The sequence below is a fragment of the Stenella coeruleoalba genome (genome assembly GCF_951394435.1).
Source record: "Stenella coeruleoalba genome assembly, chromosome: 12".
Classification (NCBI taxonomy): Eukaryota; Metazoa; Chordata; class Mammalia; order Artiodactyla; family Delphinidae; genus Stenella; species Stenella coeruleoalba.
The window spans coordinates 59614573-59638880 of NC_137158.1; the positions used below are offsets into that span (position 1 = coordinate 59614573).

A 24308-nucleotide genomic window follows, 5' to 3' on the forward strand; every position below is an offset into this window, starting at 1 on the left:
TTTATCAGTGAATTGGAAAGTCAAGCATTACCAAATTTGTCTTTGATGGGCTAGATGCCTCCACCTACACCTGGATGTGTGCACTTGGTTCTGGATAGAATCACATAGTTAAGGAGGCCATAGGGAAGCCAGAAGATGTTTTAAAGGGAATGACCAAGTTGATGACCTGAAGGAGAGTAGCCATCATGTAATATAAGAAACTGGTGAGGTATTTGGGGATATACAGGCTAAACAATAGAGAATGCAAGAAGTACATGAAGCCGAGGGATAGTGTGTTTTACTTGGATTGAAGGGTTGTAATTACCGGGTCAAGTAATAGGAAGGCAAACTCAGCTTGATATAGAAGGAACTTTCAGATGTTAGAGTAAAAATAATACACCCACAATGAAACCTGAAAGATACCAAATCTCTATGGACTCATCTACAAATTTAGTAAAAATCCTAGCAGGATTTTTTTAAAGGAACCCATCAACTTATTCTGAATATGTAGATGAACAGAGGCTCATAAATAGCTAAACCAGTTTTGAAAAAGAAGAGCAAAATGTTACTATTAACCGAAGAATGGTAAGGTATACCGTAAAGCCAGGATAATCAAAGAGTGTGGACCTGGTACAGCCACAGGTAAATAAGCCAATGGATCAGAAGAGCCCATGTGTCTAGGGGAACTTGGTACACGAGGGAAATAACACTCGAATCCATGAGGCAAAATGGAAGGACGGCTCAGTGGGTGTTGTTGAGGAAATGGATGGACTCTACAAGGGAAAATAGAGTTGGAAAACTTACACAATGTACAAAGATGGGTATAGATGGATTAAAGAACTAAATGTGAAACATAAACTCTAAAGCAAATAGGAGAAAATACAGAAATATATATTTGTGATCTTGGAGTAGAAAGGACTTAATGAAACTTCCAAAGTGCAAAGCATAAGGAAAAAATTATTCAACTGTCCATTTCAAAAAATAAGAATCTTGAGTGATGACATATAAAGTTATCAGGTTACTGACAGATTAGAAAAAAGTGATTTGCAATGTGAAACCATAAGAGGTTAATACTTAGCTATACAAAATACCCCAAGTAAATATCTAGGATATATTGGGTTGGCCAAAAAGTTCGTTTGGGTTTTTCTATAAGATCTTACACACTGGTCTGCCAGGCACACATAGCTGACACTTCATCTGCGTTTAGAACGTAAAGTCCAGTGGTTAGGTGGATCTAGAATGCCCACGACTGTGTCATGGCTCTTCCTCTTTGTGACATTTGGCAACCCCTCTGAACTTTAGTTGCTTCATCAGTAAAATAACACAAATAATGAGACTGGTCATAAAATTCACATAAGGATTAAATGAGATAATATAAAACAGAACAGCATCTGGCACATGATAAAAACTCAGTCGTGGCTGTTTTTGCATCTCTATTTCATTTTGATATTATGAGTCCAATAACTGTTACTTTCCCGCATATCATATTTCAAAATTAGTATGGTAACGCTTCTGGGTTATTAATCAGGCAATTAATTTTTTCTTTAATTAATAATCAGAAAAGGAAGTCATATGCCTTCCCTGAGACTGTGCTCTGGTGGTGTATGAGGTGTGCCTCGTGGATTAACTATTAATCCCAGAGTGAAAACTGAATTCAGCGTTGTAGCGCTGGAAAGGATGTGGGAGACCATCTTGCTAGTCCCAGCCCTTTCGACACAGGAGGATGCAAAGACCTGGAGGAGGTAAGTACCATGCCCTGAGTTTGCACCGCAAGAACCATAGCACTTCTTCTGTGGTTTTGATTAATTAATTATAACTAGAAAAGATAATTAGGAAATCAAAGTGGTGATTAGGAAAGATTAATGTCACCAGCTGGCTTTGTCAAATGGGTGTGAACTGTCTACATGAATGATCTCACTTAATTAGAGACCTAGACCCAGAGGACTCATAGCTATTCCAAGTATGAACTTGCTGGACTTCCACTTGACTGTTGCTTTGTTTCAGTAGGTGGAGCCACTCTCCCTCATTAGAATAAAGTAAACAGATTTAACTCAATTATAAATAGAAAAAAAATATGTGCCCTCCGTCACTGAGAGTTGCACAGAGTGACGACTGCCTCGAAACCCTGGGTGCAGCGGTGAGCAGTGCCGGAGCATGAGTTCCAAGCCAAAATCCATAGGGATCATCGGAGCTCCTTTCTCAAAGGGCCAGGTGAGTAAAAACCCTGGCTTTGAAGAACCGGAATTTATGAGAAAGTTTCGAGCTTCAAAATTACTAAGGTGTTAATGTCTAGTTAGTTAAATTCCCTGATACAACCTGACCTGAAATCTATGTTTTAAAGTCCTCTCACCATTTTGCATCATTGTATAATTATGGTCACAAATCCATTTATTCTTATGGCTCCTAATCTCAGCCACAGCTAATTTTATTTAAATCTGCTGAATTTTTCCTCATAATTTTTTAAGAGAAAATATTTTTATTTGAATGGAAATAGACTTTCTGCATTGTAGCTGCTCATTTAGATCTCCGCGCTCTCGATGCTTTTGGTGTTACTGTGTATGTAGAAGGAGATAGAATTTTAAGAAAACACATTTGTTTAGTTATGTAATTGACACCTAGAAAAATTTCATAGACGGGCAGCAACCTTTAGAATTTAAAACTGTGGATAACCTAAACATTATTGATTTATCAACTTTGTGAGTGATTTATATTATTTTAGGGCTTTCATGATTCTATAAAAGTACTGATTTCATGGACTCGGTAGAGTCCCTTGTGCACCTCTCTTTGAGGGAGGAAGAAAGAAAAACAAAAAAGGAAACCCACCTGCAAGTTGACCACATTGAAAGGACTAATGAATTTATCAAACTCCCAGATTCCAAAACATGCCAGCCACACGTAAATTAGAGTCTTTTTTTTTTTTTCTGCCCAGGCACACTCATTCTGGTAAATCTAATGAGATTACAGATATCTTCGACTCCTGTAAGCGTCTGTGCTAACAGAGGGGGGATGGGGAAGTACAAAAACAAAAACAAACAGGATAGAGTGTGAATTGACACCTTCCCAGGCTGATTTTTTGTGGTTGTGGTTGTTTTAAATGGGATTTCTCAGGTGTCTTAGAACTTTCTCTTTGCCCGTCTGAGCAATGTATTTCTTCTCTTAGTTTTGAACTCTTGCTTTGCACTCTGGCTTCTTTATTACAAAACAGGTCGGAGGTTAGAGATGCAAACTGCATTTGGACTGTCAGTCAATACTGCTTCACTTTCCCTGGAAATCTTCCAAAGGTCTCTCCTGAAACACAGGGACATTTTGCTGACAAAGAAGTGTTTCTTTTAATGCTGGGGGTAATTGCAAAATCCACAATGTGCTCACCTATTCTTGGGACAGGTTCTAACAAAGATAGCCCTGAAATAACTGATAAAAAAAGAAGGAAGGAAAGAAGAGAGGAGGAAGGAAGGAAGGAAGGAAGGGAGGAAACGGCTTGAATATGCTCTGACCCCTGGACCTCAGCAGAAGGCCAAATGCTGATAATAACAGCCACTCCAGGGGATAATATTTTGAAATATAGCCAGATGCATTTTCCATTCTCCATAATTCTTCCTTCCTGACTTCTACAGCTCTTCCTTATTAAAACATGGCCCGGGGCTTCCCTGGTGGCGCAGTGGTTGAGAGTCCACCCGCCGATGCAGGGGACACGGGTTCGTGCCCCGGTCTGGGAAGATCCCACATGTCGTGGAGCGGCTGGGCCCGTGAGCCATGGCTGCTGAGCCTACGCGTCCGGAGCCTGTGCTCCGCAACGGGAGAGGCCACAACAGTGAGAGGCCCGCGTACCGCAAAAAAAACAACGACGACAAAAAAAAAAACCATGGCCCCGTGAGAATGAAGCTTATTGTCTCGTGATAGTAAGGACTCAGAGGAGATATTTTTCTACACTAAGCCATAGCATAGAAGGGAAAAAAATGGCCAACATATAAATTTCTGTCCTCACTTAAAGGAGGTAAAATTGGATAAATAGGCAAAAGAGAGGATTAAAGGGCTAGAAGGTTGAATCTGAAAAAGGACTCCATTCCCTTGCAGGGCAGTGGTTAAGGGGAGGAGGTGGTGGCAAAGAATGAAGTAGGTATTGTATTGATTTTACTGTTGAGTTAACTAAGGCTCAGAGAGATTTGAGAACTTGCTCAAGGTCACACAGCTTCGACTGTGTAATTCCAGACAGGACTGTCTGATACCAGAGCCTGTGCTCCCGACCTGCACTGGTGCATCTTTAGATCTATAGCGGATCTTAGAGTTGCAGTCAGTTAGGGAATGGAGCCCAGCTTCAAAGTCAGTAGAGCTAACAAAGAACAATGAGAAAAGACCAATCATTAGAAGCAGTTTGAATCAGACAAAAAAAAAAAGCTAAAAAGTGTCACTCTGTGAAATTGATCGACTGTGATATTGTAATAAATATACAGCTGGGCCTCCATATCTGCGGATTCTGTATCTGGAATATCTTTATGTCATTTTATGTAAGGGACTTGAGCATCCGTGCAGGGGGCAGGGGGTAGGGGGAGTAGGGGTGGGGGGATGGGGAGGTGGTGGGGTAGGGTGGGTGTCCTGGAACCAATCCTCTACAGATACTGAGGGAGGACTTTTGTATCAACTAAGGGGTGTATAAGATTTGTTGTGGTTTTTTTTTTTTTAATAAATCTTAAAGTTCAGAATGGTGTTATTTTTATTTTTATTTTTTTGGCGGTAGGCACGCCTCTCACTGTTGTGGCCTCTCCCGTTGCGGAGCACAGGCTTCGGATGCGCAGGCTCAGCGGCCATGGCGCACGGGCCCAGCCGCTCCGCAGCATGTGGGATCTTCCTGGACCGGGGCATGAACCCGTGTCCCCTGCATTGGCAGGCGGACTCTCAACCACTGCGCCACCAGGGAAGCCCCAGAATGGTGTTATTTTTAAAATTTTTATTGAAATATAGTTGATTTATAATGTTGTGTTAGTTTTGAGTGTACAGCAAAGTGATTCAGTTTTATATATGAACGTAAATTTTAAATTCTTTTCCATTATAGGTTATTACAAGATGTTGAGTATAGTTTTCTGTGCTATACAGTAGGTGCTTGTTGGTTATCTATTTTATATATAGTAGTGTGTATATTTTAATCCCGAACTCCTAATTTATCCCCTCCTCCGTCTCCCCTTTGGTAATCATAAGTTTGTTTTGTATGTCTGTGAGTCTATTTCTGTTTTGTAAATAAGTTCACTTGTAAGGGGTGTATGAGATTTGTTCTAAAGTTGGAAAGGGAGAGGGAAAAAGGGCAGGGAGTTTTATCAAATTGACAATTTTTGAGCATCTACTAAGTGTCAGCTCCGTACTACAAAATACAGTGCTGGAAATGTAGAAAAGATTGGACTGAAATCTAATAATGGAGAAAAGACAAAACAAACACAAAACCAGGGCAAAATCTGAGCCAAGCAGCACGCCGTTGGAGTTTAAAGAAGGAGAAATTGTATCTACTTGAGAGGGGGTGGGAGTCATACAAAAAAGGAGTGGAGTGAAGGAGCAAATGTGTCCATCCGAGCGTGGGGCGTCCCTGGCTGCCAGGGACAGGAATTTGACATGGAGGATTTGCCCAGCAGCCAGGGCAAGTCATCCGGTAATTTGAGTTGGGAAGAAATATCTACTTAGTTTGGTGCCGCAGCACAATCCTGGGGATAGATCCACCTGTCTTTTGGCACACCTTCTCCCCTGGGAACACAAAGTAACCTCCTGTATTGAAAAGGCTTGTTGGAAATTAGAATCAGAGAGACACATGCAAGAACCGGTTCTTTAGATGGCTAATCTGCCAGGAGGCTGGAGAAGATTTACAGCCAGGAGGAAGCCTGTTAGCTTCCCTGATGTAAAATAAGCAAAGGTAGAATTGTGCCAGCTGTGCTTAACCAGGTCAAAATACCTGAAATACCGGGTTAGTTTTGTGGTTTCGGCTCCTGGGTGATGATTTTCCCTGCTGCCTGCTTTCTCCCCAAAAGCCCTAACTTACCGCCGTGAGGACCTGCAAGTAGGTCTTTCTCATGCCACGCTCTTTTTTATTTTTCTTCCTTATGTTTTTACTCAAGCTGTTTCCCTGGTTTGCAAAGTTTCTCTATCACCCTATCTATTTTCCTGAACACCTACTCACCATTGCAGAACTCAGCAGAAATATCAGCCTACTCCACGCAGACTTCTCTGATACACTCTGCTCCTGGCAGAGTTAGGATCATCCTGTTTTTGTGGTTATGAATCTTGTATCTGCGTTGAAGCAAGTCTCTAAGCACTGTAACTGGGATTAAATATCCAAATCCCCTATTAGCTTGTTAGTTACTCAAAGACAGAAGCCCTCTCCTTTTAATCACTGTATCTCCATCTCTCAGAGTGCTTTTGCACAAAATATGTGTTCACTGTGCTGGTAACGCGGTGCGATGGAGAAGAGGAGATGCAAGTTTTGGAATCTAAAGAATGCGGATGTGAACTAAGGCTCTCCCACTTGTTAGGAAAGTTATATAACCTTTCTGATTCTGGATCTTCATATTTGACATAGGGGTAATTCAATCTACCTTGCTGTGATGATTAAATGAGATCATGTAAATTCCTGACTCTGTAGGTATTCAAAAATTGATACTCTTCAATTGATTAATGAAAAGGGTTCCTATTGTGGGCATCAGATGGTCATGATAATGTCTGAATTACTCTATTTTTTAATTGTTCAGCCACGAGGAGGGGTGGAAGAAGGCCCTACAGTATTGAGGAAGGCTGGTCTGCTTGAGAAACTTAAAGAACTAGGTAATTTGAAAAAATTAATTACTTTTTATTGAAGTATAGTTAATGTACAATATTATATGTTACATATATGTACACTATAATGCTTCACATTTTTAAAGGTTATACTCCATTTACAGTTATTATAAAATGTTGGCTTATATTTCCTGTGTTGTACAATATATCCTTGTAGCTTATTTTGTACATAATAGTTCGTACCTCTTAATCCCTTACCCCTATATTGCCCCTCCCCACTGGTAACCACTAGTTTGAGCAAGGTAATTTTTAACTTGAAAGATCAGCCTGATTTTCTTCTCACTCTGAAGGAAGAACCAGGCTCCTGCTAAAAGAGAGTGTGTCTGGAGTGACATTTATACCACAGAATTGCAGCATTGGCTATAACCTTAGAAGTACAGCCTATAAAAAAAGCAGCGATGGGGAGCATGCTCAGTCAATACTGTTGGATGAATATCCTCACTCAGATCTTTTGTCTTTCCAGCCAGACTCTTGCATAAGAGAATGTGTGTGTGCAAGACTTGGGGGTGGGTGGTAGGCGAGTCAGAGGAATTGAAAATGAAAAGCCAGGGGCAGCAGGAAGTACACTACTAGCAAGAGGACCCCTATTTGTGAAAGGAAAGAAAATAAAACAGTAATATAATAACAATAATAGTACCTAGTGTTTGCATGGTGTGTATATGTGTACACATATACATACATGTATACGAGCATGCAAATGCAAAGTGATATAATTTTAAAAGTATGGGCTAAAGTCAAGGTCATCTTTATATTTAGAACTCTGATGAAGTGTTGGGGAGGATATGGAGCAGCTCGAACCCTCGTGTATTTCTGGTGGGAATGCATAATGGTACAGCCACTTTGGAAAGCACTTCAGCAGTTTCTTAAATAAACATACATTTACCTCTCGACCCAGCAAATCTTCTCCTAGATAGTTACCCAAGAGAAGTCAAAACATATACTATAAACACTACTACCCGAATGTTTGTAGCAGTATTATTTATAAAAGCCAAGAAATGGAAACGAAATGCCTATTAACCGGTGAATGGATAAACAAAAAGTGGTACATCCATACTACGGGATAGTACTCAACAGTAAAAAGGAACAGACTGCTGACATAGGCAAGAACATGGATGAATGGCAAAGACGTCATGCTGAGTGAAAGAAGCCAGACACAAAAGACTACCAACTGTGTGAAATTTTAGAAAAGACCAAAGCATAGCAGGACAAAGATCAGTAGTTGCCTGAGGGTGGGGCAGGGATTGACCATAAAGGGGCACGAGGGAATTTAGGGGGTGATGAAAATATTCTAAATCTTGATTATGGTGATGGTTGCAAGACTGTAGATATTTCTAAGACTGGTTGACCTGTACGTTTAAAGTGAGTGAATTTTAGTGAATAACAATTATACCTCATAAAGCAAAAAAAAAAAAAGACCCCAAGAGAGAACAGAAGGCTTGGGGAAATGGACTAGACTAGTCCCTCTGTTAACAAGCATAATTTGGTCATATTTTATATCAGGTTGAATCTCTTGAAGGTGTTAGTGAATCATGGATACACATGGACATTTAATGACTACAGCGTACAATGACTGGTTAGTTCAGAACACTGTACTTATATCACATGAAGTTCTGTACATTGAAGCCTAAACAGGGCCTTTTAGGGAGTGACCTAGGTCCTTAGAAACTTTGGGCTAGCTGCAATTTCTTTTTTAAAGAAGTATAATAATAGAGCTTTTATTTCCTGACCTCACAAAAGCTTTAAGGCTCGTTGCTAATCATACGTTCTTATTTAATTCAGACCGTCCCACTATGAGGCAGGTACGATGGACGGAGCAGGGAGCTGAGCTGCTTCAGCTGGTGACACATTGGACTGAAACCATGGGCTGTTAATATAGTGTGAGAAAATTTAGAAAATATTGGTGTATTTTCTTCTGGGCATAAATATATATGTATACATATTCTTTTAAAAACAATTTCTTCATTACATATACAAAACACGCTTATTGTAGTAAAGTAGATGGCACATAAACAGAGACAGAGACCAAGACAGTGATGCCACCCATTAAGAGCAAACCAGCTTATCACTGTTACACTTTCGTGTCTAGCCTAACTGGCTTGATTCAAGCAGTATCGATATTTGCAGAGAATCCAGTATACAGCAGGCACAGGTGTACAGCAAGGGTGGGATGATGCTGTCAGGCAACAGTGGACAAGGTTTTTTACCTTCACAAGTTTTTACAGCCATTCCAGACTTTTTTTTTTTTTTTTTTGCAAATACACCTATTTGGTAAAATTGGAATCATCCTACAGGCTGTTTTGTAATCTCTATTTTTACTTAGTAACCTGAAACTTTTAATTTTAATTATAGAGTGTGATGTGAAAGATTATGGGGCCCTGACCTTTGCTGATGTCCCTAATGACAGTCCCTTTCAAGTCGTGAAGAATCCAAGGTCTGTGGGAAAAGCAAGTGAACAGCTGGCTGATGTGGTGGCAGAAATCAAGAGGAACGGAAGGACCAGTCTTGTACTGGGCGGAGACCACAGGTCTTTTTTAATGATTATCTCTATGGAAGTCTGGCACAAATACTGTAAAGGAAGTATCACCAAAACCATGAGAAGAGAGAAAATAAGGAAGGGAGAGCATTGATCAATATTTTATACCAAATTTTCTGTCTTTTTTCTTTTAATTTTATTGGTTACTACTTTATTTTGGAAACATAAATTTAGCTCTGTTTGAAGGCTTGCATTATCTGTGTAACAGCAGAAAATACATGACATGTGAATGGATTTAGGCAAAATATTCAGGCTTACATTTCTAAATAAATGAGCACCGAGGAAATTCATAGTCAGTTTACTGTGCTTGATTACTGGTAATAGAAACAACTCATTTAGGTCAACAACTAAAGCATGCGTTTTCCCATTATAAAAGTTAATAATTGTAAAAATTTTGAAATACACACACATATATAAAAGGGAAAAAACAATGGCAGTTGTAATTCTCTAACAACCGTTTCTACTGGAATTTTGAAAATCTGGCATACTTCCTTCCTGCCATAATTTTTTCCTTGTGTCTGATTTTAACAATTGTGTATTATCCTGTTTTGTTCTTAATCTACACTACAAATTTCCTTAGGGTACTTCATGATATATACAAGCATAATTGTTTATTGTTGCTTAATTTTTCATCAAGGTATGATATCACTATATATATCCATATTTTCAGATATTCAGATTATTTTCAAATTTTCACCACTATAAATAATGTGGCAAAGATAATTTTTGCGTGCAAGTCTTTCCATGTTTACTCTCAAGGTCCCACAATATGTTATCAGAAGAAGTATAATTAGCTAAAGAGTACAAACATTACAATAGCTCTTGATGCAAGAGTCAGTTACCTCATCCCCCTCCGTTTTCTCCCCTAAAGCCAAAGAGTTACCAGGGCTTCTGTGACGAAACTACCATTGAGAAACTGGAGCTCACTTTCTTTTCTAAGTGGAAAAATTTGTAAGTGGAAATTTTAAGAGTGGCAAATGGCCAAAGGAAAAGAAACCTGTAGGGAAAGACAAACATCAAGCTGAATCAATACCTGAACATCAAGAAACGACTGCTTCCACTTTGAGAATCTGAAAGTTCACGATTCTCTGGAGGATTCCTGAACATTCACAAGTGGGAGAATGCAAGCACCGCATGGCAAATCCTGATCTTTTAACTTTTGTGTAAGATATTACTTAGCGTTTTCATTCCGGCAAGTTTTCTGGAGCTTGGAATGTTTGAGATGAACTTTGAGGGTTCTGGATCTGGCTAAGAGCGGGTCCTTAAATACATAGCAGGAGACTAGAAAGTTCCAGCAGAGGATCTGAGTGAGTGAGCTCCCAGGATACACTGGCTGAAGTGGCTGTAAGGACTTCCGAGTGATGCTCCCCAATTGTAAAAGAATTGGATTTTAAGAAAAATGGAAGGACTCTGTCATAATTCACTTGGGAGAATTAGTATTTACCAAGAGAGATAAGAGTACAGAAAACGAGCCTGATTTAACCCTGAGAGTTGAGTGGTGTCTCATGCTAAAAAATTTCTTGTGTGGCTACTGTCTTTTCACACAGTTAATTTTTAGTTAAACTATAATTTGCAATTTTATTAGAAGATGGTTTTGAAAAAAATTACAAATTTATTAGTAATGCCATTGAAGGGAATAAATATAACTTGTTAGTAAATATTAAGTATAAGCTATACTTTCTCTATTGTTATCATTGTTTAATTGGCATCTCCAGTTTAAAACCTCTCAGAAATATTAGCCACTTTGACTTAAAGGAAAGTCAGGTGAGGATGTTGCATTTCTGATATGATGTACGTAATGATACTGCAAACCTGATGTCCATACAAACTTCTTTTCCTCTCAAGTTTGGCAGTTGGCAGCATCTCTGGCCATGCCAGGGTCCACCCAGATCTCTGTGTCATTTGGGTGGATGCTCACACCGACATCAACACTCCACTGACAACCACAACTGGGAACTTACATGGACAACCTGTATCTTTCCTCCTGAAGGAACTAAAGGGAAAGGTAAACAGCTGGTTCGTATTTTGTTACAAAAGAATTATCTTTAGCAGAAGCTCAGGAGGCGGAAGGGAAGTAAGAACCCCTGGGCCATCTTCTTGATTAACTTCTCAAACTTTTTTTCTGGGCAGCCAATAAGCAATGGGTGGGCGGATAGAGGTGGTGAGGCTCTGTACCTCTACCTTACTTGACAGTTTGCAAACTGACTTCATATGTAGCTTCCCTTCTGATTCTTAAACTACCCTTTGTAGTAGGTGGGGCAGAGAGGAATCCTCTATAAACAAGTTAACAGAGGTTCAGAGGTTAACAGACATACCAAATGTGCAGCAAGGACCAGAACTGGTCTCCTGGCACCTCCTCCTTCTACTACAAACCCCAAAGCCTCTCATTCTTACCAAGCGTCCCCTCCACATCATAGGGCCTTTTCAAACATGGAGTTTTAAAATGAGGATTATGGTGGTTTATTATTTAACATCTTTACTGTGAGAAACATATATCTAAACCACAAGAGGAAGAACTACCTCCTCCTTGGAAACTTCTTTTCTAAAAGACGTTAAGATGAAATTCCAGAATGAGATTTAACATTGTAGTTCATAATTTTATTGATATGCTGTAGCATATCAATAAAACAATTTTTATTGATTCAACCGTAGCAAATTGGCCGTTGTGATGATACTCGGGGATCAAAACCTCCTTCATGTTAAATGTCGGCAGCAGTGTTTTCCGAACAGATGACCAAAGTGACAGGCTTGCAAAATGCATAGCCAGCTCACGGGAAGAGCCAAGCTTGGCTCCAGGCCATCTGAAGATACGGCCAAACCAAAGGTCTGATCGAAAATTTCCCTTAGCCACTCTCAACCACCCTCTGGATTAAGTCTTTACTGAGAAAGAGAAGAAAAGAAGGAAGCTATGAAAGTAATGGAAGCACACTGATTTCTTTACAGAGGAGTTCCAGGAGAGCAGGGCAGAGTGGAAATGGGGCGCAGGGCAGGTAAATGCTGACAAGTGATTCAGGTTAGGTGTGGGCCACAGGGTGAAGCTGGGTAAGGCCAAAGCAAACAAGGGTAGCACAGGCGGGCCGGGACTTCTTCATTTTGTATTATATTTTAATGATTTCCCTGAGATTTATGTTCTAAACCAGATACACGCAATCTAACAAGTGTCCTTAACTTTCAATGTAAGATTTGCTCAAGAGAAGCATATATAACCCAATGGAACCATTGCAATTCTAGATTCCCGATGTCCCAGGATTCTCCTGGGTGACTCCCTGCCTATCTGCCAAAGATATTGTGTATATTGGCCTGAGAGACGTGGACCCTGGGGAACAGTAAGTTTATTCCTTGATGTGACTTATCTTCCTTTTTGTCCTTTCTCTTGCTAGGTGTGCTGGTCGAGCCGATGAGAAAAAATTATTTTCAGCACCAAGTCTATATATCTATATCTACACATATTTATATGTATACAAGTACATACATATACGTGTATGTGTTCAGGTGATTTTTACGTTGACTTGCTATTTAGAAATATATTGATATATACATACAGTTCACCAAACTTATTTTTTTTAATCTCACCACACTGATCTTTTCTTTAAAAGGAAATAAGAGGGCATAGGGTCAGTCTCCTTATAAATTGTAGATTAATATATTCTCTTTCATAGCTACATTTTGAAAATTCTGGGAATTAAATACTTTTCAATGACTGAAGTGGATAAACTGGGAATTGGCAAGGTGATGGAAGAAGCATTCAGCTATCTACTAGGAAGGTATGATACTTGTGTGTGTGTATGTGTGTTTGTATGTGTGTAACATAAATATTATGAAAAGGACTTGCTACTGACACTGGTCAATGTAAGTTATTAATAAAGCAAGGAAGTACAATCATGGAACTTCACTGGGTTGTTACTTTTTATAAAGTAAGAACTGTATTTTTCCACGAAATATTAAACCACCAATTTTAAACTGAATTCCTTTCCCACCTCTTAAAAGAAAGAAAAGGCCAATTCATTTGAGCTTTGATGTTGATGGACTGGACCCGTCTTTCACACCAGCTACTGGCACACCAGTCCAGGGAGGTCTGTCTTACAGAGAAGGTCTCTACATCACAGAAGAAATTTACAAAACAGGTATGTAAAAATCTGAGTGAATAAAGAAGGAAGTGTACACCCGGCCAATATATATTGATACCTCCCAAATCTGAAGATGGAGCCCCAAGACACTTCCTAAATGTCCATTGCATGATGCAATGACTGAAATGTTTTCAGTTATTACACCTCTTTCTATTCCCAGATAATATTTCAAGTCAGTCTGTACTCAATTAAAAATGTCAACTGTTTAATAAATTACATTATTTCCATTTGTTGTTGTAGGGCTACTGTCAGGATTAGATATAATGGAAGTGAATCCATCTCTGGGGAAGACACCAGAAGAAGTAACTCGGACAGTGAACACAGCAGTAGCAATAACCTTGGCTTGCTTTGGAGCTGCTCGGGAGGGTAACCATAAGCCTACTGATTACCTTAACCCGCCTAAGTAAACATGGAAACGCCATATAAAAATCTCACAGTTGATGACATAATTAGCAAATCGACTAAACTTCTAGTTATCCTCCCAAAGGTTTGGTCTTTCAGAAAAATGTTTTGCTTTGGTAAAAGAAGTTAGTACAATTAGTATAAACTGTATCAATTCCCTCTTGGTATGAAATTCAAGATATGGAAATGCTAACTTTTGTGAAATTAAAAAGCTTATATTCCCATTTTGGCAAAAGCCTTATCGTTAGAGAAATACACATTCATTTCCAAATAAAAATATGCTGGCATTAAAAATAAACACCTATATCAGCCCCTGTACATAGAGTGGAACTCTTGATTTCAGGAGATAAAGCTACCCAACCTGAAAAGGGACCATATTTCCATGTTGTTCAAAGCTGTAATCCCTAGAAACTTCTTTTCTCTTTATCTCTTTGTAAGATTCTGTCACTGCTACACAGGTTTCTAAATACATGCAAAACACACACACACAGGTGAGAGTGTCAACCTGGAAAAGCAACTGATTTATTTTTAAAAACAGAGATTAAAGAATCACCACTTAAGGATGATTTTATTAAGCTTATGCATTTCTAGCTATGTTCTTTTCTTTTTTTTTTTTTTAAAGAAGATGTTGGGGGTAGGAGTTTAGTAATTTATTTATTTATTTTTGCTGTGTTGGGTCTTCGTTTCTGTGCGAGGGCTTTCTCTAGTTGTGGCAAGCAGGGGCCACTCTTCATCGCGGTGCGCGGGCCTCTCACTATCGTGGCCTCTCTTGTTGTGGAGCACGGGCTCCAGACGCACAGGCTCAGTAGTCGTGGCTCACGGGCCTAGTTGTTCTGCGGCATGTGGGATCCTCCCAGACCAGGGCTCGAACCCATGTCCCCTGCATTAGCAGGCAGTTTCTCAACCACTGCGCCACTAGGGAAGCCCTAGCTATGTTATTTTCTTACATGACTTCCAACTCATTTCATATAGTAAGTTCAAGTCCATGGCAAAGGCAAAAACTTGCCAATCTACACTAGAAATATTAGCCCATTTACTTGGAAATCTATGATAAAAAATTTAAGCCATTTTAAAAAGAATATGAACCTATTTGCTCCAGTAATGCAATGAAACCTAGAGTCCTTTACTTGACAAAAATCTCTTATCCCAGATACACCAAAAGAGATTTATGTATAAAAGGATTTGTAATAACTATTTTACGTGTGTGGTGCCTTTAAAACAGTGTATTTGAAGACTGAATAAGTCATTAATACTAAAAAATAAAAACAATGGTCAAGATAGGAAAGATTGAGAGTGCCTAGTAAAAGTCATTTAATCAGATATGTCCCCATTCCTAGGTAGCTCTAGTACATTGTTGTGGATATGAACAACATGTAGCTTACTTTATCTCTTAGAGACAAAAACATAGGGAGATGGGAGTTGGAAGTCAACAGATTCACCATTTGAATCAGAATAAAACAATCTGAACATCACTGCCTCTACTCCACCACTATGTAGCACGATCATGTTCAGATTTAATAGACTGAAGTCCGTTTTCACCACAGCACACCCTGACTTCACTGAGTCACTGGTAGAGACACTGGCACCTGATTAGACTGAGGTGCTGGAGACCCACTATTGATGGCTTGTGGAGGCACTGCAGCCGGTTCCATCTTGCTAATGTGAGTGATGAATCGAAGACGAAGTTTTAAAGCTGGTTTTAAATTACAGATAATCTTCTCTACCTAAAAAATGAAAACACATTAAAAAGTATTTTAACCAGAGAACTTCAATTTCCAACCTTTAAAGAAGCAATTTACACATATCCTGAGACAATAAACTAGGGAGTGGAACAGGTGGATGAGATGTTTCTCTGAATGTTTTGTGTTTTAACAAAAGCAGATAAAACTTTCTCTCTTACATGAGAAAAAACATGTGTTGTCCCTCACACACACATTATATATATATGTATATATGTGCATGTGCGTCTATCTATGTATGCATACACTTACAAAAACATACTCATTTACCTAGCTAGCCAGTCGTCCCACTGACGATAGCTAGTAGAGTTTACACTGGGAATTCTACATACCCACCAAGGGGATCATCCTTTTAAGATACCGTCTTCACGTAAGGTATCACATAAGGGAAGCATAAAGCACGATTATATGTCGAAGTTCTCTGAATAACTTACGTGCATAACATTTATCTATAAAGCTAACTTTCTGGTTTTGATTTACACTTGAAATTCAAACTAAATAATATAAGATCTACTCTTACTTAAAAAACTTTAAAGAAATAAATACATCAAGCAGTTCCAGAGCTTTCTTAGCTTTACTCAGATGTTTTTGGATCTTATTAGGAAAGATCAGCCCATTGATAATGCTTCCTTTTTGTATTCCCCTTGTGTCAAAGTTCCTTAGGCCCAAATATAGGGAATATGCTAACGAGAACATTTCTGACTTGGTTCCCACGTGACCATCCTGCTGAGGCATGAAGGAGGCGACACCCTCCCCACCCCATGTCGCCAGCTCCAAGGAACGAAGCCCTCACACTGGGAGTCATATGTTTACGTCTATCAATTTATGTTCCTTTCCCATTTTAGAGAGAAATAACATTGAAGTATGGAGGGGAGGTCACTTAATTCCACCTATCTGCCCTCTATCCACCCTTCTCAAACAGCTGAGATCCTGGTTCCCACCGACAGGAAACTCAGTTATGATTTCAGGAGGACCCTTCCACTTTGAGACAGCTCTCCCAGGGAATGGCTCATTATATGTTGAGTTACAACGTGCCTCCCTTTAACTTCACCAGTTTGAATACCTTTTAAAGTGACACAGAACAAATTTAATACCTATTCCAAATGGCAACGCCCAAATAGTAAGAATACAATGAATTCCCCAGGACTTTAAAAATTCAAGTTAAGCACCCCCAGTTCCTTCAAATACCCTTCATTAGTTATTCTCCTGACCCTCCCGGTTTTAGTCTTCTTGTCATGCTGCGATTTGTCTCACATCCTCACAGTGCACCCTAATCACTGTGGGGAAAACTAGGCCCTGCTTCGCTTATAACACAAGGCCTCTCTGATCTTTTCAGTAGCCATACCGTACTGTTTCTTCCTAATGAGTTTACTGTTAATAAACCCCCAGGTCTTTTTCAGATGTTTTGCTGCAAATATCAAGGGGAAAAGTGTGAGAAATTATAATAGGTATTTACTTTAACACTATGTCCAGAGTAATATGCCAGGTAGCCTAAAAAGGTCTATTAACCTTGTCCCCTTAAAAGAAAAAAATTAACCAAAAACCCCACTCACCCAAACAAAAAAGTCTATCCGCCATATATTTAAGTTTTCTAAACTAAATGTCATTAAAAAATAATTAAAGTGAACTTACTTGCTCTTTTACACTGTCACCAGTAAACATGTACTTCATATGATACAGGAAGTCACAGATGGGATCCATGTAGTTTAAGTGGGTGCTACACTGGTCTACGTTCAGCAACATGTCATAAAATGCCACACCAATCTATTTAACAAATAATATAAAATTATTTAAATGGTAAGAAAATGGTTCAATAATTCAGCTTGATGCAGCTAGACTCCATTACAAGACTAGCACAGAGGATAACATGTTTGTTGAGGAATTGTCACTATCAGACAGACCTCTGCACATGGGTGATATGAAACTGCCTGCATCTATAATGGAATCCAGAGCGCTACAAACTGCCTCCTCATAGAGCTTACATGCAACTTCTCTTGCTAATAGTATTCGCTTAAACTTAAGAGCTAGACAATCCCTTTTCTAGAAACGACCTCTCAATTGCTGGGATATCTGCAATCTCAGGGAGCCTTTATACTGGACCTTCTTAGTTCCATTTGGTGGCTCATACTTTAAGGGTCTACTCCTGGCTCATTTTCTTTTATCTATACTCTTGTTATAGGTGATTGACTTCAACCATTCCCATCATTTTAATGAATTCCTCTGTACTACAGAGAATGTTCTCAAATGCACTTCTCCGTCCTTAACTTTCTTCTCAACCTTGATGACAGATATTTTCCCCTGCATCTCCAGTTCAACACATCACACATCAAACTCGTTATAGGCATACTAAGTTATGGGGACACTAAGGCCTCAAGAATTGCTCTTAGACCCCACTAAAATGATTTTCCTACTAATGGTAATGATACGCAGTTTGAAAAACACTGGGAAAGAAATCTTAATATATCTTTTAGAACTTAATCTTATCACGGAAAACCCAGATTTTATTCTACCTCTATCATACATCGAGTTCTCTCTTGCTGAAATCTTTGTAAAAATGGTCCCACGAGATGGTACACGTAAAGCAACTGGAACTCAGTCTTCACTATAGGAAGAAGTACTTCAGTAAGAAACCTAAAATTTAAAAATAAAAATTTATTGTTACTTGAAATCAGTTGAATTGTTTGAACTTTGTTAATACAGCCTACCCGAGTATTTGCAAAATTTGTAATCTTCTTAAAAACGTTTCCTTTAATTTTGGTAACATTTTAAATTAATCTCACATCTCTCACTGGCCCTTATTTTCATTTGATTATTGAAATAAATTACTTCAGATTTAGAAGTCATTCCTAATAGTAAAATTACTGAATGACAGAATGAGAATTATTTGAAATAAAAAGAGAATAACCAACCTAATATAAAGGCCATTCTCAAGAAACATGAATCTAATTAATACCAATTATACAGTCAAAAAAAAAAAATCAGAAGATAGCCTAATATTAGTTATGCAGTTCCAAAGCCAACTTTGGGGATATATTCTGGAAAAAGAATGCATTTGACTAAGCCTCCCAAAATCGTAATGGAAAACAAGATACCAGATTGTTACTTGTACATACAAATTAATTTCATTCAAACAATTCCGAAATAAAGGAGGCTTCCTGATACCTAGAATCTACTTAAGACTTCTACTTCTAGGTTGTTCTATTGAATGAGATATATACCTCATGCATAAATGAGATTAAAAAACAAAAACAAAATGATAAATCAAATGTCTTTAAGAAATCATAATACCTACTTGGGAATGAGAGAAAGTTGCCCGATGCTAGAATGGTGCCACACCGCATGTGCCAGAGCTAACGTGTAGCTGCAGCTCATCTCAGAGTAGGACTGATGACAAGCAGTGAAATCAAAGAGGCGGAAAGGATAGCCGACCCACTCCGTCTCAGACGTCAGGCTGGGACTGCTGATAACACTCACAATTCGATCATGAAGGACGATCCAATACGGCTCCTTTAAAACCAGGAGAAAGCCTCGTGAAAAATAGCATTTACCCAGTATTCCACCCCATATCCAGTATTCTACTCCAAAGCTTAAAATAATAGCACTTTCTCATGTCCAGTTCATTTAGTATCTGATATTTACTACATGGTAAATTGACTTTGCCTATGTTTATTATACGGATAACACTGGTACACATTTGTAATTCATAACTATGTGTGTGTGTATATATATTTTGGAAGAGTGTAAGGAAAAAGTGATTCATAAAGGTGCATAAAAAACAAGTGTGGAAAAGAAAAAAACAAGTGTGGAAAGCTCAGGTTCAGACAATATTACTGACATTCAAAGATGTCAGACAACTGTGTGGTGCTGACTAGACACGTGTGGAGGTCACAGAGGGAGACTTCACATGGGCGGAGAAGTCATGGAAGACTTCACTGAAGAAGCAAGCCCTAAGCCAGCAGAGAATGAGTAAGCTTTAGAGAAGGTGACGGAAGGAATAAGGTTCTGATATATTCTCTTACATGGCAGAAGTACCTGAAACATGTCTCAACAAGCATTATTGCAGGAGCAAAGGCTCTAGATACATAACATGTTATGGGGGTTGAAAGTAGATCAGATTTTAATGGGAAAACTAAGGCTGGATAGGTAAGGTGGGACCAGAGATGCAGGGACCCATAAGTCAGGTAGATTTATTTAGATCTGATGCAAAATGCAAACAAAATAGTCACTGTAGATTTCTGAAGCAATAACAACGTGAAAGCTTAAAAAATATGAAACATTTCATTAACTGCATGACAAGCTTATACAAATCACAATGATTAACTCACTGGCAGGGCAGTGATGATCAATCCAATTGCATTCATCCATGCTGTAATGTTCTCTCTTGGCACTAAAGGCTGACTATTAGTGGGGAAGAAAGAATAAAAGAGTGAAATTATAAAAGTGACAATGGATCTTATTTTGAGAACATATATCATTTGGGGGGTGACAACTGACCTATTTCAATAAAACTACAATGGATTTTTAGCGAGTCAAAATATAAACAAAAGCTAAATAAGGCTTTTCTTCTTTTTTTGGTCGTCTCCTTTAACAATGGTTGCTGAGCTAAAAGACTATTTCACTTATGTATACTTCTTCTCCAATCATTATCCCCTACTTTACGTTGGTCTTTAAGAAGGGAATCTTGAAAGACTATCTTTAGTGAGAAGTTAACATTATTCCTAAATTAAATGTCAAACAGCTAATAAAGAGTAGAAGTGGGAACAAACCCAGGTCTTCTGACCCTGTTCAGGGCTCATTCCATTTCATCTGTATTACAAAGCCAAGATCTGGACCCAAAAGACAGCCACTATTCAACGTGCATTGGCCTTGGGACAACAGGTTTGTCACACAGCTCCAAATAAAATATCATTCTCTACAAATAAACAATGAATCTTACTGCAGGAAACAGGATACACACCTTTTCAGGACAACATTTAGAAGAGCATTTCCAACATCTTGGCCTGAAACAGCCAAGGCCATGAGCTCCACACAAGTAACATGCAGTGCGTGGGCAGCGGGGTTGGGAAACTCATTGAATCTCCAGTCACAGTTTGGGAATGGACCAGGAGATTTGCCAGCCATTGGTGCAGATGATTAAAGCAATAACTATTTGATTATTTTGAGATTAAAGGCTCACATTTGTATAATGCTTCACAGTTTTCAAATGTTTCACATGTAAACATCTCATTCGATTACCAATTCACCTGATTATGAGGCCTCAAGAAGTGATTTATTGGAGAGCTTAAGAGGCAAACAATACAAACCAAATACAAATAAATTTGACATGACCGAAGTGTACTGATAGCAACCATGTGGTCAACCACAGGTATAAACAATTGGTCTTATATAAGTGGGCTCTTGTAATTGTGACATGATAGCTATAGATGCAACCAAGGTATCTGTAGGCTTTATCAACCTATTTTCTTTTAATAGTTATAGGAAAGTTAATAAGAACATTACTTTCTCATGAGTAATTCTTTTACTTCAGGAAATAATTCCTTGCATACGAAAAGAAATCATGCCCATTTATGTAAAATTGCTCTATCTAGTAAATAGTGGCATGGTGTATAGACATATTAAGCACAGTGTGCTAATAATTTAAAACAACATAAAAGTGAAGAAATAAAAATACCAATATAGAATCTCTTTCACTAAAAAAAGAAAAAAATAAGGTTTTATTGTTATCTATTAATGTTTTAAAAAACATTCAGGGATTTATTTAAAGCAACAAAATTCTATGTTCTCCAGTGGCAAACAAGATGTATGTTCTATAACACATGGTACATTTATTTAGGAATAGGATTTTTTTTCTTTAAAACAGATTTTTTCTCTAAAGTCTTTTTTGAAATATAAATTTTAATGGAGTAAATTTCTGCCTATCTGGCATAATGCTGCTAATTTAAGATTTCAAAACCTTCAAAACATTTCAAATAAAATGATCTTAAAAAATTGAAATCCTAGAATATATCAAAATCTTGGAATATTTAAAGACAATACATGTTCACACAAATCAACATATAGTTATTTCTGAAGTGTCTGGAAAAATCACAGTAAAAAGGATATTATCTACTAGTCTGCCAATCAATTTGCAATAGTAGGAGTCATCTGGGACCCAGGGATTGTCTTCTCGTGCATTCATAGCGCATTTCAGGTAAGTGTCACTTAGACACCAGCCCTGTGGTCGATTATCCTTGAGCGACCCAATGATTGCATGGACAAGTTTTCGTTTGAGACTTTCGCGATTTCTCAGGTGCATTTCATAATAGTGCAGAGTGTTATACAAATAGGTCACTGGACGATCTGCCAAATAGAAAACAGATCATTACAATGTTACCTGGTTACTGACAACTGTGAAAAACTAATCCTCATTTTCAAGATTACCAAAAAACAGCTCAGAAGGTTATAAAACGATTTCACATGTTGGGCAATTGCATACAATGAATATTTTTATTCTAGGACAACGCAGAAGGCTTCTAACAATATACACAGCTTATACTGAAGGATATTCATCACATTCTGACATAGCAATTCCAGTCCTGGAAATTTATCCTGCAAAAATGACTTATGTGTAAGCAATGTTGCTGCAGCCCTGTTTATACTAGCAAAAGATTAGAACAGTGTAAATGGTGAAAAACAGGGGACTGGTTAGGTCAATTATGGCGTGTATGAAGCAGCTTTGTACGTACTGATACAAAATAATCAACCCTAATACATTATAAAGGTTAAAAAAAATAAGGTGCAGAACAATGTGTATATTACATAATATTTGTGAAGAAAAATAAACTACCAACTCCAGAGTATTTAAGGTAGGATACACAGGAAATTGGTAATAGTGATTGCCAACAGGGAAAGAAACTGCCTAGCTGGAGGATAGGGATGGGACTAACTACTTTTCACTGCATCATGTGCATACATTACCCAATACAGAAGAAAAGCATTTTTTTTTTTTTTTTTGTGGTACGCGGGCCTCTCACTGTTGTGGCCTCTCCCGTTGTGGAGCACAGGCTCCGGACGCGCAGGCTCAGCGGCCATGGCTCACGGGCCCAGCCGCTCCGCGGCATGTGGGAACTTCCCGGACCGGGGCACGAACCCGTGTCCCCTGCATCGGCAAGCGGACTCTCAACCACTGCACCACCAGGGAAGCCCCAAGAAAAGCATTTTTAAAGGAATGCTCCCTTGAACTTCATACCTACTCTGCAGTGCTAAAACGCAATTCAGACTTCTGCTTTGAAGGGAGACAGATCAAGGACTAAGAAAAACTGCCCCCAGATAAATACGCCCTGTCCCCACAGTGGCTGCTCCAGGACTTCTGCGCTCTGTCACTGACCTCACCATGCTCCAGTTACCAGGCTCAAAGCTTTAGAGTTGTCCTCGATTCCTTTCTTTTGATATTTTCCCCATAACTGGTCAATCAAGCCCAATTCCTACTTCCTTGACTATCTGTCCCTTCTTTCTCATTTTCAATGCCACCATACTTGTTTAGATGCTAATCATACACCTGAACGTCTTGACATAAGTCTTGGAAATGGCTTCCTCCTTCCAAGACATGCTGCGGCTAGAACTGGACCTACCTTTCTAAAAGAATGCTTTCCATACCATGACTTTACTCAGTAACTTCTAGTTACCTCTTGAATATCTGCAGGTTATAAAATCCTAACTTCTCAGCCTGGCATTTACGGTGATCTACCACCAGGTACAATTTAGCCCACTGTTTTCAAAATGCCTTGTTTTTTAACACCTCCATGATTTTTCCAAAGGATTCTTTCTGCTTATCATGCTCTCTTCTCCTTTCTCTTTATACAAATCACATACATCATAGTTCAAACACTATCCATCCAAGAAGCCTGCCAAGATCTGTTTAGCTCATAGTAACATTAGTCTGTTCTGAACTCATACTTCCCTCCTATACTGATTTGGTAATTAATCACACAATATATAAAATAAGGGATCTCTAGTATATTACTTTTTTTTTGGCTATGATTTAACTATTGATATTTTTATGTTTTCTATTTTATACTTCATGGCATCATCACATAGCACTGCCCCTCAAAAACATTTTTATTAAAAATTATTAAAATAAAACCTTTAGAACTACTATTACCCAAATGGTCATGCCCAGTTTAGTTTTGTCTATAGAGCTATTAGATGGAATTAAAATTTGAAAAAGCTCACCATGAAATTTATATAAGCCTCCCAGGTGATCTAGTAGAGTCTCCAATGACTTGGATACTGGGAGCAACTCTAAAAATCTGTGGATTACTATATCAAATACTGGAAGGAAACGGAGACACACATTTCCAAAATAGATGGGTAGATACGGAGACTGGATCGGCACAGGAGGATCGACCTGCTCTGCCAGGCCCTCAAAATAGAGCTTCTCCGGGTATTTCTGTGGAAGTGAGGAAATGGTAAATGTTTATGGGATCTTTTGTAATTTTCTTAAAAAAGGAGCTAAATAAACCTGTCATTTTTCGAAGAGTATGAAACTGTGTTTGTTCCTGCAATGCAATGAAATCTAGAGTCCTTTACTCACCAAAAATCTCTATTATCCCAAAGATATACCAAAAGAGATTTACATATGAAAGGATTGGTAATAACGCTTTTCATTTTGTATTGTAAGTACCCATGTCTACTAAAACTGTAGTTTCAATTTATTCTTAACATTAGAGATACTCTAGA

At 38.5% G+C, this 24308-nt stretch overlaps 2 protein-coding genes across 4 annotated transcripts in view; one reads left to right on the forward strand and one right to left on the reverse strand.

The window, feature by feature from the left end:
* Positions 1-2118: 2118 nt before the first annotated feature.
* On the forward strand, positions 2119-13915 carry ARG1 (arginase 1; the record flags this gene model as incomplete). 2 transcript variants are annotated; one of them, XM_079939946.1, is made up of 8 exons in its annotated part: positions 2119-2190; positions 6705-6777; positions 9139-9313; positions 11168-11327; positions 12554-12648; positions 12982-13086; positions 13310-13446; positions 13690-13865. In XM_079939946.1, the coding sequence occupies 8 exons, from the start codon at positions 2134-2136 to the stop codon at positions 13854-13856; spliced, it is 969 nt and encodes a 322-aa protein (XP_079796072.1). In that variant the 3' UTR covers positions 13857-13865. The 2 variants fall into 2 exon arrangements, with proteins under 2 accessions (XP_079796072.1, XP_079796073.1); XM_079939947.1 differs by lacking the exons at positions 11168-11327; positions 12554-12648 and having other exon boundaries at positions 2134-2190; positions 13690-13915.
* Positions 13916-14345: 430 nt separating this feature from the next.
* Positions 14346-24308, reverse strand: part of MED23 (mediator complex subunit 23) — a 42559-nt gene continuing 32596 nt past the window's right edge. Inside the window, exons 23-30 of one of the 2 annotated variants that reach the window (XM_079939942.1) lie at positions 23802-24018; positions 21693-21929; positions 20548-20713; positions 19916-19988; positions 18883-19097; positions 18101-18221; positions 17223-17354; positions 14346-15575 (exon numbers count right to left, since the gene is read on the reverse strand). In XM_079939942.1, the coding sequence (XP_079796068.1) occupies positions 15408-15575; positions 17223-17354; positions 18101-18221; positions 18883-19097; positions 19916-19988; positions 20548-20713; positions 21693-21929; positions 23802-24018 (1329 nt within the window). In that variant the 3' untranslated portion in view covers positions 14346-15407. The remainder of the gene's footprint in view (positions 15576-17222; positions 17355-18100; positions 18222-18882; positions 19098-19915; positions 19989-20547; positions 20714-21692; positions 21930-23801; positions 24019-24308) is intronic. The other variant, XM_079939943.1, reaches the window with a different exon arrangement.